This window comes from Cupressus sempervirens, chromosome 2, assembly GCF_028749045.1.
Source record: "Cupressus sempervirens isolate cs-2001-9-10 chromosome 2, ASM2874904v1, whole genome shotgun sequence".
Lineage (NCBI taxonomy): Eukaryota > Viridiplantae > Streptophyta > Pinopsida > Cupressales > Cupressaceae > Cupressus > Cupressus sempervirens.
In genome coordinates this window covers 500,832,573-500,851,967 of record NC_143119.1, presented here as the reverse complement: position 1 = coordinate 500,851,967, position 19,395 = coordinate 500,832,573, and the positions used below count along the sequence as shown (strand labels likewise).

Genomic DNA, 19,395 nt, shown 5'->3' with positions numbered 1-19,395 from the left:
TTAGCTCTTAGCATTACCTAAGGAAATGACAAGATATCCATGCAACCATAATGTCTATTGAATATATCTACAGTTGTTACTGCTAAATTTAAATGTAAGCACCACATTAGTCGAAGAGTTAAGGCACTTTGAACTTCCTTGAAGAGACTGAAATAGTAGTTTGTACATCGTCCGGTTATTTCAGGCAATTTAGGGAACACATTACTTTTATATCCTCGTGGAGCCGGCCAACTTCCATCTGGTCTCTCAATAGGGTTTCTTATTCTACCGCTCTCACTCGCTATAATACTCTTGAAAATAATCAAAAGAGAGTAAATTTGTCACCCATTGTAATATATTATTGACCATGGTAATAATTATTGAAAAGAAATTATCATTGTAGATAAGGGTAAATGCATGCACAATATAAATAGTGATTGTCAAGATACTCTCAAAAATGTAATTTCTTCATTTACATTGTGCATATGTCGAAGTTCATTTGCATTTTTTAATCATATAGTTTCGGTTAATATTGAAATGGCTTTACAAAATGATGGTTAGTATTGGAATGACTTTACAAAATGATGTAGATCAAAGACTTCTGCTTGAATACCCAATGCTCATAGAAACAAAAAATCAACCAGAGAAAACAGATAGAATGAACCAGAATTGTACAAACACTTAAACAAGGATTCTAAAATCCATGAACAAGGAAAACATATCCAAAGAAACGAAATGATAGGATATATCACTCTCTCGAAAAGGAAAACAATGTTGTAACTTCCCCAAGATCAGAGTTTTAATGCAGAACTAGTTCACTTTAGGCTTATGCTGAAACAAAAGTTCCGAGTCCGTTGTACAACATTTCCAAACTCAACGGAAAAGCAGAGTGAATTGTGAAGTTGGACAAAAAAGCGAGTTAATGTAAACATAGCACTTTCACCTCCACTTCTGCAGATATAAGCTGCCCTAGAACAGAAAATTTCTTCAAATTTCTAATAGTATCGTCACGATCAAAAAAGAATTGCCATGTATTTGTTCAAAAAAGAAAGCAATGGATCACATAATATACAGATCACTTTATTCCATTGCAAATTGAATATTTGCTACTTAGTAGCATGTCAAATTTGAACTTGTCCAATCTTAGCCTTGCAGTTTGGGCATATGAAGCCTACAGAATCTGCTTGCAGATCATTGTCAAGTCCATCATATCTGAACTCTTCGTTACACCATACACAAACAAAATGCTGATTACTGTTTTCAATCTTGGCTAAAACCTCTTCCCACTCAAATTGACCTGGGGTCTCCATTTCCTGCTGCAAAACAGAAGATTCTAAACCCAAGTCCATTGGCTCATTGATTGGACTGTTTGCTCCTTGACTTGTTTCAAACGAGAACTTTGGCATATACTCTATCTGGAACTGCTCAAAGCTTGTTAAGCTGTCAATTTTATGGTCTGCAGATTTATAGTCCAGCTCATCCTGTAAAAATATCAAGTTCCAAATATCATGATTTGAACACACAAATGTGAACAATAGACTAAATGAATTCCGCTAAAACAAAATACCTTTACTGATGCTGCATCAAATGCACTGAATATTTGTCCTTCATGGGAAGATGAAAAGTCGTTTCCTGAGGGTAATGACGATTCAGGCACTGCTTTCAAAAATATATCTGCAATTTGCTCTTGCTTACTACATTGTTCAAAAGTGGAAGTTACTGTATCATCGAGATTGGTCTCCTCCAGACGCTTGTTGATACAGCTATCATGAAGATTAGGATCTCCATTTTGCTCTTGCAGATTTTGGTGTTCAGAAACTGAACTCACAGTAGCATCATGATTGGGATTCTCTGTGTGCTTACTATCACAGATACCATGAAGATTAGCATCCTTATTTTGTTCCTGCTTTACACAACCATCAAAATTTGAGTCCTCTGTAAACTTGCTACCACAGACATCAAGAAGATTAGAATTTGCATTTTGCTCCTGCTGATTACAGCAATCAGCAATTGAAGTTACACAACCAACAAAAGTTGTGTCCTCTGTAAACTTACTACCACAGACATCAAGAAGATTAGAATTCGCATTTTGCTTCTGCTGATTACAGTCATTTGAAACTTCAGTCATGGTTGCATCAATATTAGCGTGCTCAGTAAAGCTATTATCACAGATATCATGAAGATCAGAACCTGCCTTTTCCTCCTGATTGCAATGTTTGGAAACTGAAATCACAGAGGAATCAAAATTGGTATCCTCTGCAGACCTATTATCATTAATATCATGAAGACTAGGATTTGAGTTGCCTGCTGCATTAGAAATTTCACCCAATAAATCTTGAGGCCTTTTTGCATTTCTCACATGAATACCAACATGACCAGTGTAGCGATGACGCTCGCTGAAAACTTTATGACATATCTGACATTCATATTTACCATCTACCATGATTACGCCATCGGAAATGCTGGACTTACCACTGCGTGTTTTCTTTTCCTTTTGTCCATGATGAACAGCCATATGTGCAGTTAGAGTGCTCATGTCACTGAAGCTTATGTTGGATTTTGAACATTTAACAGGCATATTTTGAGTTGGCAAATCATGATCCTTGCTAGATATGTTTTGAGTTACATTTGAAGCATTTTTTTGTGATGTCTGTTTATGCTCATTGTCAATAAAGGCAAGGTCACTTGACCCTGGAGAGTAATGTTCAGAACACCCTCCACCAGAGTCCACTGGGTCCACTAAGTTAGAAGGCTGCACACAAAATCAGAAATTCATTTGATGCTAATTGCATAGAGCTTGTATACTGTCAATCAGAGAAACAAAATGACTTGAAGCATACCATATCCTGTACATTTTTGGAAGAGTGGCAAGAAGGTGTATCTGAAGGTACAACCACAGGGCACTGTCCATGAGCTGAAAGCATGTAGGCAGAAACTTCGCGACAGGAAGCTAATTGCTGACCATCTGGGCTGAAAAATGGAATGTTGAAAAGTAAAACATCAAGACACAAATATAGAGCTGAAAAATAATTCCCAACCTGTTGCACTATATACTTGAGGTAAAAACTTCTAGTGTATAGATCTTGGTTTAATATGATTCTTATTAAGCCAAGGAACCATTTAACAGAATTAAACTTTGAATACCAACTTTCCAAATAGCTAAATCTGATCTGTATGAAAGATTAAAATCAACTTTCTACTTGTCTTATGTTCGAACTGTGGATATAGAAGCATAGTTGAATACCTTTGCTATATTGTTAAAACAAATAATTGCATGCATTTACTAAATGTCCTGTTTAAGCAGATAAGTGATGATTCTAGAGCTAGGTTACTGCACTGAAAAGTGTGTCATACGAATCTATATTTGTAATGCTTAGTCAATCACCATCCATCTCAAAAAGCAGGTGTCCTCAAAACACTTGCTTCAAGAGCCTGAGAATATCAGATAATCATCATTTCTAGTAAGATAGAGCATCTCTCAAAGCGTTTAAATTTAATGATTTCAAGGATAGAAAAATTGCCATGGATTTTATCATACTTAAAGAGATCTTATGCAAACACCCCCAGATTTACACCCTCAGATTTCATGCCCTACATTAAATAACATAACCAAGATCCTAAAAACAGGTTAAGTCTAACTGTAGTGAAGGAACTAAATTAACTAAGACAGTTCTTATGCAAACATCCCCAGATTTCGTGCCCTTTATTGAAGGTATATAAAATATAATATATTAAATAACATAACCAAGATCCTAAGAACAGGTAAAGTCCGTACAACTAGAAAACTATAGTGACAGTGCTAAATTAACTAAGAGATATCTTATGCAAACATCCCCAGATTTCATGCCCTGCATTAAGGTATATAAACTATTAAATAACATAACCAAGATCCTAAAAGCGTACAATTTGTTCTTTAGAAAACTATGTTGAAGTTACTAAATTAACTAAGAGAGATCTTATGCACATCCCCAAATTCCATGCCCTACATAACCAAGATCCTAAAAACAAGTAAAGACAATACAATTCGTTCTTAAGAAAACTATAGTGAAGGTACTAAATTAACTAACAATTCAATTGCTCTTAGGTAGACAAACAGGATGTACCTAACTCCATGGTCATGTGAATGGTCACATGCAGGAGAAACAAGGTCGGTCCAACACAGCTTCTGAGAGCATGCAATAGAAATATTTAAGGTGGTAACTTCAACTTGCTGAAGCATTCATTCTCACCTCATAAGGTTTATACTACAAATGCAATAGTTGTTGCCAGAAAATCAACTGACAAAACAGAATCTAAGGGTAGCTACTGAGATCGTTACTAGACAAGTCAGCTACGATGATGGCCTTGATTCAGGGTACGCTTTTGAAGGCATGTCATATAAATTGTGTTCTATTTATCAATTGCAATAAATGGTGATTAATCGATAATTTGTCATCACTGGAGTTGCAATAATCCAATCTCATTTCACCTTGATGGTAGTAAGTGGCCATTTACTATTTCCACTCTGTTCTGAACAAACATTTGGGTTTAGGGCAAAGATATAATTATAAGAGACAAGGTTCTCTCAATCTGAGCAATCTTTCATCATTCCCATCTTTATGATGGATCTCAAAGAAGACCCGAAAAGTCTATAACATTATTACTGTTAAAATAATTCTTGATAATTATTCTGGACATGGAAGCTTTAAATTTTTAATAATTTCCCCAGATGGAAGGGAGCTGTTTTTCCAAGCCAGGATGCTTGAGACAGAGATGTTAAGCTGTCAAAAAGGATTGCCCAACTAAGCATCTGAAATGAGTTCAATGAGCAAATTTGACAAGAGGAATTAGCTACTTGTAGGCTTATTACTGATAACATGAGAAAAAACATTGATTTAAGCTACTAGAGCCTCCCTCATTGTCATAATCTTGCTTGGCAGTCAAATCAGATAAGAATGAAAAGGAATTCATTGTGAAAAAGAAAATCTCTAAATCAGTAATCTCATTTTCAGATACAGTTGGAGCTAGGCATCCAGACATTTAATCCACTCATTCACAGACATCTTATAAATATTTCAATTAGCGTATCTGCCCCGACATGCTCACTTGATATGGTACATAGGCAGAAATCTATTACTATAATTTAGGCAAGGTGGGTGTTTCATGGGTGATGCAAACTGTGGGTGCCAAATTACTACATTAAAAGCTTCCAATGGCTAATCTCTTGTGCAAGCAGAAATTGCCATGTCCCAATCTGTTTCCCCTTGGGAGTACTTATTTAACTCAGTGTGTATGTGTGTGTGTGGTGCGTGTGCATGTGTGTGTGTGGTGTGTGTGCGCCTGTGTTGTTGTGACCACTATAATTTTGTTACAATTGTGTACTTGAACCATGGTTGTTCGATGGTTCAGCCCACATAAATAGGAATCCAAATAAAGCTTTGTGGTAGTTCTATGCAATTGTGAGCATTCAAAATATAAATAGGGAATAAAATAAAAACATTAGGTCGGAAATTGTAACAAGTTTTGGCACAAACCATATTGTTAGACTAGAAGGAGGGGATTTATGACAGAGGCCACTTCAATCCTTCATCTTTACACCTGTCAAAATAATATCTCTATGAACTCCTCAATTAATCAAATACTATAGAATTGTGTTTTTATGAACCCCATTACACAAGCCAAAATAAAGAACTCTATTTTATTAGTGCAAGTTGACAAGGATTAAAGATTGGATGCTTTCCTAAATTGCCTTAGATGACCCAAAAATATAAGGCCATATCATTGTGAGATCAGTTTACATCTAAGCTACTGATTCGGGTGCAGATCTAAATGCAGATGATGTGAGAAGCCGGTGCGAGAATTCTTTTTGGAGGGGGGATGCGGATGTGTTCACACACACGCACACATGTTATTTAAATGCAAAGAAATGCATTTTCATTAACCTTGAATATTGAATAAATGGATTGTTCTAGGATCACAGATTCACAGATATTGCCAAAATCCTCAGTCAAAAACCACAAATCTCCTGAACTGTAAACAGCATTAGATAGGATCACATCTTTAGTCTTATCTATTATCTCCATAACATTTGTAATGGAAGACACCGGGCATGGAGAAATTAACAAACATAGTAGAAATTGATCTCTCAATTTATATCTGCTGCCACACAAACCCTCGGACACATTTTCTGCCTGTTACAAAAGACAATGCTCTGCAAATCCCCTCCATACGCAGAATAACCAATAATTGTCAACCTTGAGATTTAGCAATTCTGATTTCTTTCTTCTCTGCAAGCCCAAAATGGATATAAATCTTAAATTATAACCAAATAATAAAAGCATATGCCTGTGGAAGCCACCCGGATGCTCAGGAAGCACTTCCACGTGGCTTCCACAGGCATCCACCTTGGAATCCACCTCCACAAGCATCCACCTCAGAATCAACCTCTAGGCCCAGGATGCCTGCTTCAGCTTCTAAGGTTTACATGATCTTAACTAAATGATCTATCCTAGCAACATTTTTTTTTTTCTATTTTATCTTAAAGGTTTTTTCCCCTAAAGTGGAAAAGGGGTATGTTTGGTTGTTCTTGCAGCAACTGAGGGGTATTTTCTACCTACAAGAAAATTAGTAAATCAAATTAGTGAGCTTACCTTAAACTTCTGGTAATATAACAAACTATCAAGTCAGATCCATAGGAATTCTACTCAACAAAATAGACTACAGCAAGACATATTGTCAACTCAACATCTTTATGCTCAAACAACTATCATTTCTCAAAATACAGATAAATAGGATCAAGTGAGTAATCAGGGTTTTTTTGTAGTGCTTAGGAGCTTCCACATGATAGTTTGGATGTAGGTTAGGGCTTCAGCATAGCCAATATGGCAAATATTCTTATTGGGTTTGGTGATGTAGGTCCGGTTGTAAAAATTAAAAATAAATAATACATAACAATAAAATTATTTTAACTTGTATATACCACTTAAATTTCAAAATATATTTTTTAATAATTAATCGATCATTGTGTAAAAGAAGGAATGCCTTCCTAATCCTTCAAATATGTATGGAAAGAAAATGTAAGGGAGTGTATGCCCTCTCAAAGACCTTTGACCTGCATCAAAGGCAAATGTATCTACATACATACAGGTCACTAAATGTCCCAAGCAACACTCGTAGTTTTCTTCCCCGTTCTTTTTCACCCAGTGCCTACACTTTGAACGTGGAAAAAACATTTGTAAAAGTTTTTACTATATAATATTCATAGGCCATTAAGCCTGTTACCGATCAAATATATATATATAATTATTTTAACTAGTATAATAAAAAATACATAACAATATAAATATATCAACAATTTGGAAACACGGCAAGATGGATTTCAATCTCATATCTCCTACCAACAAAGGCATGGACAAGTCAAATCATCAATTCCACATTCTTTCCCATGGGATCTTGCAATGTTCAATTCTGTATTTTTTCTCCACTCATTGTCTCACAAATCCAAATCCAAAAACAGAGTTGTAATCATTCAATGTTTCATTTATTTTACAACTACGGCTGAAATGGTAAGATTTTGCTATTTTGGACATTTTAAAAAGATTTGCACAGTTTCAACTAGGACTGGCCTCTCTACACAAGGCATGACCTTGCTGTCCCTAGATCCCTATGAACAATGTACCCATAAGGATCCTAGTGCCAAACCCATGCCCATAGATGATGTTTTGAAATGGCTCTCTTTAACTTAGTCTTTCTTATATAGTGCTCAAGAGGTTTGATGAAGGCTTGCGATTTAAACACCTCCAAGAGAGCCAACCTTACTAATGCCTCATATTTCAAGCATTTAAATCCACTTTCAAGAATGTTCATGTTGGTTGCAATTCAGTCCAAGGTGGCTGACCTACTAGGCACAATGATTTGCTAGATATTCATTCTTTTTAGAGTGGGATTCCACGTTTGAGGTGGACTTTGCTAAGACAAGGTGGGTGCTAATTCACAAGTCAGGTAGAAATGACCTCGCTACGATGGGCACTGCCACTAATGCAAGCTTGAGCTAGAAATGCATGATTCCTTGGGCAAAAATTCACTTTTGAGATGGATTTTCTTGAGTAAATTGCGCAATTTCACATTTGGGAGGATTTTCTTTTATTTTTTTGCCCTTCCAATAAGGATTTCCTCTCTTTAACTCAAGAATTCTTTGTTTAACCAAGGACTCAAGCTTGAAACTCGTGATTTAATAAGGATTTTTATTTTCCAACTTGAAATATTCCATTTTGTAATTCACTAGTGAATTCTCACCTCTTTAGACTCGAAATTCCTCTTCTGCAACAAGAACTATTTAATATTTTATGTCCAAACCTAAATGGATAAAGATATAATGATTCAGTCTTAAAACATTCAAAGTAAAATAAATTATTCATTTATTTTGCTAGACAAAGTTATCTGAATATATTATTAAATACACATTGTCCTTATTACTACTTCATCTCAATGAAAGAAGGATTAGGCATGTAACAAAGGTGCCTAGAGACCAATTACAATAGGCTCCCTCAAAGCTTATAGATCCAAGTCCTTATCCTATCTTGGGACTGTTGGTTTCTGATTTAACAGATTTGCATATAAAACCAGGGAACAACAAATAGTACAATACCTAGGGTTTAGCTACTCCCATGCTTGGCATAATCTATTTAGTCCTAGACCAACTTAACAAAGCAATAATGCTTTCTACACTTTAGGTTCTGCTAAACCAAGGTGATAACCTGAGGATTTGACCATCTTTTATGGATAATGCTCTGTAATACAAATCTCTAACCAGCAGATTTGGTCTTAAAATCTTCTTGAAATTGCAAGACAAATAACAAGCTAATTAGAGCTACAAATGAACTTGACAGAATTATGCAATAAGTGTTGACCAACTTTACATTCTATTATGACAGTAAGTTTAATGATTTTGGTTTATAAAGTATGCTCATGCTAAGATAAGATTAATATTGCTTGATTTCTTAATCATAAAGACCAGTTCCTTAATCCGTAGTCAAATAGAGTCATATCAGCTCTCAATTTGATCTATTTAATTGACATGCAATTAAATGTATCAGCTGCGAGTCTTCAAATCTCATACTTATCAAATCCTCTACATACCCCATATGATCCTATCACTAGTAGAAGCATTTACATAATTCTTTGAATTAAAAGCAACTTCTAAAACGACATACAATTTATCAAATTGCATTTGAATAAAATGAAACTTGCTCATTCATTTTCAAGACCATAAAAATATGAAATAGGATGAAGAATTATAAGACACAAATACCTTGCCAAGCTTGTTTTTATTAATTTCTTTGAAGATAATACACAACTTAGATATGAAATTTGACAAAGATGTATATCTAAAACCAGGCCTTCATTAACTCCCAACCTTCTATAAAACAAGCTAGATACATCAAAACTTAACACAAAACTTGGGACCGACTCCAATTGATATGAGAAAATACAAGAGTAGCATTTGGACCCCTTTACCAAGCCTTGGAAATCCTTTTATAGAAAAAGTATTGCAACAAGATTAAGGCTGGAAGAGCTTACACATGCAAAAGATCAGTTGTAACAATGTTGATCTACACAAGACAAAATAGTTACATGAGAAAAGGCTGGAGATAGCCAAAATTGAACAGCTGCCATTCTAGGTGTTCAGGGTCAACTTCATTACTTGTAAAGTGAGACTACCCACACAGCAAGTGAACCACAAAGATAAGGTCTCTCGTTGAAATAGTTGTCCTTCCTTTTCTTGTTATTTCAACTTCTCCCGGCTTGTTCAGTCGCTATCTCTAGATGGTAATGCCTTGATGTCAGCCATAACCTTCCAAATAGTAATATCAGTGTCTCCATCTGGCCAGGTGGCTTCTCTAACAGCATTCAGTTCAATTAGACATTTGTTCCATTTTGCATTTGTTATGGCTCGAACCTCTGCAACTGTTTGATTGTGTCGGCTTCAATCTTATACATAATATCAATCATATCATATATTGTAGAAAGATCAATTTCACCGTTACAATAGTGTTGTGAGGTTCTCACACCATCGCCCCAAATTCTTTGGGGACCCCCCTTTTTTGATCGCCTCGGCAAATTTTTGGGTTGTCCAAAAAAAATTTGAGTTTTGAAAATTTCACGCCTTGGCACCTTCAGGCCAAATGTGGGAGAGGCTTAAGCTTAGTTTCACCCAGTTTCAACTTGATTTTCCAGAGCCACCAATTTCATCCTTAGGCCGAACAAAATTTTAAAGAACAATATTTGGCAGGATAAAATTGTAAATTTGTACTCAGACGTTTTCTTTTGAAAATCCGGATATAACTGTGAAAATTTGAACAATCTTTCAAAAGGAAAATTTTCTTAGACTTAAGTTCTGGAAAATCTCAAATTTTGCTTTGGTGAAATTTTTAATTTTGTTCAAATGAGGCTAAATTGCAAAATCGATTTTTGACTCTAGAGGCAATTTTATTTTGTCATAAAATTTTAAATGGCATAGCAAAATCGATTTGGAGAAAAAATTGCAAAAAATTGGCTTTAATAGATTTAAATTGCCTTGAAAACTTTTTGCCTTTAATGAAATTGGTAATTTAATTATTGAAAAATGGCTTTTGGTTAGCCAAAATCCAATTTTAATGACGTATTAATTACTAAATCCTCATTAAATGGAAATATTTAACATCTCCAAGGCATCATTTAATTTCTTTTTGCAATTTGGAGCTGAATGGCAATTTAAAAATGCAATTTTCCTTTTGGCAAAATTAAATTTTAAGCTAAGTATTTAATTGTGGGCCTTAATTTTGTTTTAATTTTATTTTTTTCTCTCCTCCAAGACCAAGTCGGCTGGCTTAGAGGGAGAAGGAAGTTGGGTATAAGAGGAGGCCTCTCTCCCATTTCCTCCTCACATTTCATTTCTTCCTCTCCATGCTTAGGCGAATTTTTATTGAGGAGCAGATTTTTGGTGATTAGCAATTTAATTTCAAGGCAGATTTCTCCACTCCTTGGCAATTTTTTTCTCTTGGGACAGAATTCTCGTTGTTAGGAGACTTTGCAAAGGGGCAGATCTCTTCTATTATTTGGCAATTTCTGCTAGAGCAGACCTGATTTGTATGCCATGAGCGATTTGTGTGAAGGTCTGATTTTCTCCATTTGAAGACTGCACTTTTCATATCAGACTCGGGCGATTTTTGTTGGGAGAGAGGATATATGAGAAAGTCTGATTTTTGCTTTGTGGACAAGTGGAGGATAGCTTTAGATGTTTAAATTTCTGATTTGCAAAGGGTTTGAAGTTCTTAAGGTCTAGTCCTAATTCCAACAAATCGCTGTAAGATTATTGGTTAACGTGAATTTTCATCATTTAGAGTTGCAAGGGGTCCTTAAGCTGACATCCTTCTTTTGCTCTAGTCTAAGGATTGCTTCCCTTGGTTCTACTTGCCTTGTGGTCCACCACTCTACCATCCCGTAATAGGGCGATGAGTATGGAGGATGTTAATGCAAGTAAAAATCCCAAGCGGACAAACACTAAGAAAGACAAAGAGGATATGATGCCCAAAACGCCCTTCTTCTCGAAAATGAAAAGAATAACCAACACCAATATCAGTACAGTGGACACGATACGGATGAAGGAAAGACCGAGGGAAGGACAATCCCCCTTGGCAAAGAGGATATACAAAAGTGGAATCGTACATGCGGCAGCATTTCCTCCTACATTGCCGTGACCGAAATTTATCATGGAATGTGCATCCAAATTTGATCTAAACAGTAAATCCATCATTTTTTATGAAGGGAAGGGAGTGTTAGCCAACATTGGTGAACAAGCAATCGAAGAAACATTCAACATTCCCCAATACAAAGGCATGACAGTTGTGATGATGGATCAAGCAACCAAATCATTTCAAGATAACCAAGAGGCCTATTTCACGCATCTAAAGCAGAATTGGATTCACGAGGGAAAGAAAGGTGTTAGCAGATCATCAAGGTTCACAATGGCAGATTTCAAACTAGAATATGGTGATCTCATTGTTCTTCTCAGCCGAATCATGGGCTTAGCTCAAGGGATGCAATTTGAAAACTGGATGTACTTCTTCATTGATGAGATTGAAAAGGGGAAAAGAAGATTTGATTGGGCTAAGATCATAAGCGAGAACTTAGAATTGCAACTCAGAACCATACAAAACCAAAGGCAATTCTACATGGGCTCCTATCTGTTCTACCTAATTGCTAGATTGTACAAGAGTCGGGACTAAAGGCCTTAGGAGAAGTTGGTAGTGGGCCGGGGCAATATTTGGTGCACGAATGCTATCCCCAGCTCCATTTGCATAACAACAAGGATTACAAGATATTTTGTGATGCCTTCGCCATGAAGACAGTAAGGGTATTACAAGGGACACCTGCTAAGAGACTTTCACTGGAAGTAGAAGCAAGAATTAGAAAGTATGGGAGTTGGTTCATCCAATTCCCATAGTTTACATACATCAGAGTGGCAGGAAGTACATTTTGTCCCAAGAGGCTTCCAAGGTACCCACCCGACAAAGTAGTTTTAATGGAATTGGCTAGGCAACTTGAGCAATATGATAGAATGATGAGAAATGAAGGGAAAACAGGCATTACATTCTCAATCATAATTGGTAATGATAGTTGCCCAAATCGGGCCTCCTTTGAAGCTACGGAGAAGGAATTGGAATGGTATCATCTAGGATGGTACAGAGCAAGACAAGGATTTGATCCTAAGGGTCTTCTCAAGGTATCTCATGAAAATGAATTGAAGCATGTTCCCACTATAGAAGAATTTTGGGCCAACGCCAAAGATGACTTTCATGTGAGCTTTCTCAAGGCTGTCGGTGAACATGATGAGGGCTATCAGATGGAGAGGCCTTGATATTTCGGATCAACTGGAGGATGATGGAAATGTGCTAAGAGAAGATTACAATATAGTAGAAGGAACAAAATTGAATCCAATGGATTGGGATGACCATCAAGATCCTTCCTTGGAGGCAGTCACAAGGGCAGTAGATTTACATACTGAGTCATGGTATAATGAAAGACTAAGGAAGCTGCAAAGGCAAAGGATTCCCCTTACCTATGAGATGATGAGGCCAGAGGAGAGACAAAAAGAATCAGTCGAACAAAGGAATGAACGAAGTGGCTAGCAACAGGAGATGGTTAGAAACAGCAAGAAGAATTTTTTGGAGGTAGAGAAGAGCAAAGAACATCCAAAACCTCCGGCCAAGAGACAACACACAGCACCATCAAGAGAGAGTATAATTGAGGCTAGAAGCCTAGAGGTCAATTCAAGCGATAAAGGGGCCGCGGTGGAGGTGAGCTCTGATTCGGAATCAAGTGGCTATAATGAAAGCACTGGGTACTGCCCTTTCTCGGAGAACCAACAAGGAAATGATATGGCAAAAAATAGTAGAGAAGAAGACGGACCAATCGACATTGAGGCAACAAGTCATGCACCCAAGGTCGTTGGTGATGCTTTGTTAGTCGAACCGAATCCAGATTTGGGGAGATGCATTGCACCACTATGGTTAAGGCAAATGCTTATGCCAAGAGGCGAGGTGGTGACTGCTTGTACAATTGAGGACATCCAAGGGTTAATGGAAAAGGGTGATAGTGAGAACCAAAAACAAATGGCAAAAACGGTGGCAAGGGTAATCAGGAGCGACAGTGATGGTCACCGAAAGGTTCAAATTGTTATTCCAACAGTCAATAAAGCAGTAGATGAAATTGTGGTCCAAGAATATGAGATAGTAGAACATAACTTGGGAAGGAATACTGATGATATGGAGTGTGAGGAGGTCCAGAAAGGTATAACATCAATCAAAGAAAGGTTGAGGAAGGCAAATGAAAGAATAGTAAGGTTAGAAGCCGAGAACAAATATTGGAGAGATTGCCAGTCCATCCAACAACTGCACCAGGCAGCCCTTCCTCAAGATAGCAGGAGCAATTCAGAAGAGATATCGGCTCAGCTACATGAAGTCAAGGATTGGATCCATGATATAATCCAGGATGGGCGAAATTTTTTACCTTCATCTCGACATTCCAGTCATTAGTGGTTGTTAGAGACAGGTTCAGATTATTCAAAGAGGAGTGGAAAGATTTCCTTCCCATCAAAGATTTGGCTATTCCTAGGCTACAAGCGCTCATTGGGCTACCAGAGGGATATTTGCAAAGGCCCAGGTCGGTTGATGAGAGAGGATTGAGTATAGTTGAATCTTGGTTTGTTGCATTGACGACCAGATTTAGAACACTTGAAGAAATACATAATGAGATTGCACAGGACAGCCCAAGCATCGACACTTCTATTTCAACCATGATAAGCAGCGTTGGGGTGGCACTCGATTTTGAGGATATCAGAGAAGAGGATGTCAACGAGACAGATTTTGGATCGAGGTTGGATGAGTTGGGAAAGGTTGCTATCAAGAGAATGCATTTGGGCACCCTTTCCTCTCCCAATGCTTTTATTGGATTTGCGGAGGAATATGAGGACCACGAAAAGATACTACAAGCAGTGAGCAGCGTGGCGAAGTCAACGGAACTCCGAGAAAGCACACACCTTGTCCTCCTATGGAAGAAGTTAACGAAAGGCTAGCTAAGTTCATTGCCTTAGCTAAGAAAATGAAAGAAAAGGGAAGAGTTATATTAGATCATTTGATGTAAGCCCAAGTGGCAAATTTCTCTTTCTTCTAGAATAAAACAAGTGTCTATTTCTGATTGGCCAGCATTTTGGTGCCTTCTCATTGGTTGCAACTTTTTGCACTTTTTTCATTGGTCCGTTGATGAGGTGGCATCTTCTCATTGGCCGATGGGGTGGCAACCCTAATTAGGGTTTTGAGGATCCAATCTGGATCGTTGATCTTGTTTTGATCTCCACTATCCGTTGTATTTTTGGTCCCTATATAAGACCATTTGCTCTCATTTGTAAAGTGTTGGAGAAATTGTTGCTAAGATAATACCAAAGTTGCTTTCTTTTTCATTGTTGTGACTTGCATGGTGATTAAGAACATTGGGTGTTATTGCATGTTTTCTACTTCCATATAATTAGATTTCTTTTTCAAGTTGTTAAAGTTGGTTGCATTTCAAGGTGCTAGGTAAGAGTAAAGTAGATGAATAGTTGTATGGTAGCATTGGTAAATGTTTGATAGGGATCAATACTAGACCACTAGCATCCTAGCGACTAGTTGGGAAGCTTTGTGTGGCAAACTAGTTTATTATTCCTTCAAATCATTGCACCTGTGGAAGTGAGGCCGCTGGTCAACTCTCATTAGGTTCGATCCCCATCCATTTGCTAACCTTCCATTCATAGGAGTAGGAGTAGAATAGTGAGTAGCTGGGTAGTCGAAGCTTAGAGAAGGAAGTTAGAGAAGTCAAGTGTCAGAACACATCCATTCACCTTCCACAACCATTGCTTTCCCATCAACATCATCACTGGCAAACCCATCCTACATCATCAACATTATCTCCCTCTGCACATTTCACAAACCGAACCACCATCACCTTCATCCCATCGAAGTCCAAGTCATCCTCAACAATTTGCGTAAGGCCGCCTGCGTGATTACCAGCAAATCACATCGATAAACTGAGTGAGTATCCAACAGTGTAAGGAACATTAGAGCTATTCTCATATCTGATGAGTAATAACTTTTCAAGAGAGGAGTTGCATGTTTGATATCCCATATCGAATATTCAAATCCTAATATGTTATGTAAGGGCCCGTTTGGTGAGCGGAATAGGAATACGTATTCCAAAAATTTCGAATTCCTTGTTTGGATGCACCAAAAAGGATTGGAATACGAGGTAAAAGAGGAATACGTATTCCAATTTTGGCCCAAAAATGGAGTTTTGCAATTCCATCCAAATAGGTGGTATTGGAATACGTATTCCTATTCCATTTTTTTTAATTTCAGAAAACATAAATTTTCGAGTCCGCGAATTCCCATCAAATATTAGCTGAACCAAACGGAGAACAGGAATACGTTCTATTCCGGAATACATATTCTGGAATACGTATTCCAGAATATGTATTCCTATTCCGCTCACCAAACGGGCCCTAAGTTATATAAAACTCGCATCAACAAATAGGCAATAAATCTCTCGTGCTTCAAAATAATGTCAAAGGAATTAGACCATTCTTGCCATTCTCTTAGGTTATTCTCATCATCAACAATCTTTGGAATAAAGCCAGGTGTTCCTTCAGCAATGGTTTTTATCTTGTTATTTATCATTAACTCCTTGACTTTACTTATCATTTTCCTCGTGGGAATGATAACCTCCTTTGGTAACTTCTTCTTTTGTGTCAACATTGGAACAAGCCTGTCAAAGAATGGTATGTACGGGGCCCACTTGGTAAACAATGGAGAAAGTAAAGACAATGCTTCTGAGCCTTGGTACTTTGCACCCTGTAATGAAATGTAACTGTTGTGGAAATTTTGTGAAATAAGCTTTAGGACATTTATTTTATAAGCAAGCATGTTCTCCATCGTCCTTACTTCCATCTTATCTATTTCCACTTCTTCCACATCCATTTGCTGATCTGCACCCATGTCTTCCATATCAATGTCTGTTTGGGTTTCTTTGTCTCTTACCTCTGTGACAGGCCTTGTAACAGCTCTCAATGTTTTGATCTCATTGTCCAGAGCAGCATTTCTTTGTTCTAACACATGTTTTCTTGATTTCTTCCTCATATTGCTTCCTTGCTTCAATGTTCCTTCTATAAGTCTAATATAACCATTATTCTAAAAAATCCATCTTGCTCTTTCCCATGAACGACATTGCATTCATCATGTTGAAAATTTGGTCATTGGATGTGGTATTTACATTCCAAAATATTACATTTCCCTAGGGAGAATCCCTAACCTTCATTAATGTTGGCTTGTCCAATTCGGGAGCTAAGCTCCAAACTGCCATTGTCTAAGCATCAACATTAAAACCAGTCCCTTGTAACTCTCCAGTGACATTAACCTCCTCAAATGAGATGGATTTTTCTTGCCTTCTTATTTGGTCCAATAGAAAAGATGAGTTCATCTCCCAACCAAGGAATAATAACATTCCACTTCTTTTTACAAGCTCTCTAGCTTCATCCACAGTAAGGGTCTTGTTGTTTGTATCATATTCTTGCAACCTTTTTACCAACTCTACTACTTTTTCATCTGAATGCCTTGGTTGCAATTGCAAAGATAATTCATTCTACTTTACTTTGAAAAGAAAACTTTTAAATTCCTCAAAATTAATGAAATCATCATCCTTCATAAACTCTTGAGCTTGTATGATCCTATCATCTATCATTTTAGCCTCAAGCAGTTTTTAGGGATTCTCTCATTTTTATTGACTTGCCTCATCAAAAAATTATACCTCGGATCATCAAAATATTTGCTTCCTCTTGGCAAAATTTGGAGGGCCTTTTCTCTTGCTTTATCTAGTATTTCAATTAACTTATACTTTTTTCTACCACCCTTAGCCCAAGATGAGCTTTCTGGTTTCTCCTCTTCTTCATCAACTCCGAGCACAATATCTTGCTCAAGAGGTTTAGGCTCCAATCTGTTTCTTATCTCAGGGAGTACTTGAGATACTATATCCTGATAGTTTTGAATGCATTTATTGTATATGTTCAAGTATATCTCCTCATGATAGAAACCTTTGAAAGAAGGATCTATTCTCTTCATTTCCTCTTCAATGGCCATTATCTCCTTCCACTTCAAGGTTCTATCTCTGCACTCTTCGATTTCCAAGCAATTTGTAATCATATCTTCCTCCCAAACCAATTTCCTATTGGGCAGATTATATTTCCTTATCTTTCTCAGAGCATGTCTGACAACATCATTGGGATCATAGGTTCTAGTTGGGGTAGAAGGCAATTTAAATTCCCTCATGAATTCATCTAATTCCTCTACTACATCTTTACCTATGTTGAAATCTCCCACCTTGAAATTCCTACACACAAAAGTTCCCTTCCTAATGGTTGGCCCCAAGTATTCCCTAATCATCAGAATTAGCTGCTAGAAGAATTCAATAATTCCCAATCTCTCAGGGATGTATCTGGGTAGAAGATGAGGTGGCTGAGGGCACCCATAAATTATTATAGAACAATTCTCAAAAAGAAAAACACTCCCCCAATCATGTTCCAATTTCCTACCCTCATCATAACATCTGAGGGCTTAATCAATTTCCTTACACCCCTTGGGACCCTCCCAGTGATGTCTCCTAACATATTTGAAATCAGATGTACAAAATCATTGTAAAAAGCAAAAGAATTAGAATAAGAGTAGAATCTCTATCATACCTTGGTCCATCGTTGCACTAGAAGGATTTCTCCCATCTCCTTTATTCCTTCAATGAAATTAGGGTTTATGTATCCTATATTCTTATATAGGATTATGTGCATTAACAATGATAATGGTGGAACTTGAAATTCCCTATCTCCCCTTTTTCTGCAGCCAAGATTTCATTATGGATAACATTGATTATGTGGGTGACAAAATTATACCCTACATTGGTATGTAGATCTTGTATATCCAATATGCCATATATATAAAACCAGCAGCATTCATGGTTCCATCCAGCCCTATCACCTTGTCCAAACCAAAGATAGTATATTGAAAGTATCTTCTGAAAAATTCCAAAGGCATAGAGTCTCCTACCTTCTTGCGGATTTCACCCTTCTCCTTTTTGGATTTAGGGATATGTCTCCTCATGACTTTGATAGTAAAGAAACTCTTTTGACTTTTGAAAGTTCGATGATCCTGGCAAAAAGTAAACCCATTCATCTACGAACGGACTTGGCACCATTGTTTTATCTTGTTCAGTACCAGGAGAAGCTTCCTCAATGTTCACCTACGCAATTAGCTTTCCTTCTTCCTATGCCATATCTTCACACTTCAAAATCTCAAGGAACTATCTGCAAATCAAACCTCTGATCAATCCTATGCACAATTCTCTCCTTAGCAATGAACTCTGTGAATATTGGCGCCAAGAATTCTATTACATCACCCTTTTAATGGCATCTGAACTGAAAATAGAATTAATGACATTTAAGGCAAACCTACATGAAATCTATCGAATTTTCAGAAAAACATCGCATTCATGCTTTACGACGCTTGTAGTGCCAGTCCAACATTCAAGATGTACCTTTTTCCATATAGTACTTTATGTTTTAAAGCAGCTACGAAGTAGAGGTAACCATATTCTCTCTTTATCTCTAGTTCTCGTTGATTATCAGCAGTCATTCAATTAAAGTCATGATGGTGCGAACCCTTTGCATCCTGAACTTTTCACGGCATCGCACAGTTTGCAATCTAAGCACCTTATTAGCCAACAATGGTGCAAAACCTTTTATCTCTAGTTCACGACCCATCTTTATACTTAGCCTTTTGACCACACGAAGTGGCAAATCACAATTGGCATCCCTTCGCCATTGTT

General features: G+C 37.1%; 1 protein-coding gene across 3 annotated transcripts in view; it reads right to left on the bottom strand.

Annotated features, from left to right (window-relative positions):
* Positions 1 to 698: 698 nt before the first annotated feature.
* Positions 699 to 19,395, bottom strand: part of LOC149573187 (uncharacterized) — a 74,483-nt gene continuing 55,786 nt past the window's right edge. For all 3 annotated transcript variants that reach the window (XM_089814364.1, XM_089814365.1, XM_089814366.1), the window contains exons 3-5: positions 2,820 to 2,949; positions 1,547 to 2,731; positions 699 to 1,460 (exon numbers count right to left, since the gene is read on the bottom strand). In XM_089814364.1, the coding sequence (XP_089670490.1) occupies positions 1,101 to 1,460; positions 1,547 to 2,731; positions 2,820 to 2,949 (1,675 nt within the window). In that variant the 3' untranslated portion in view covers positions 699 to 1,100. The remainder of the gene's footprint in view (positions 1,461 to 1,546; positions 2,732 to 2,819; positions 2,950 to 19,395) is intronic.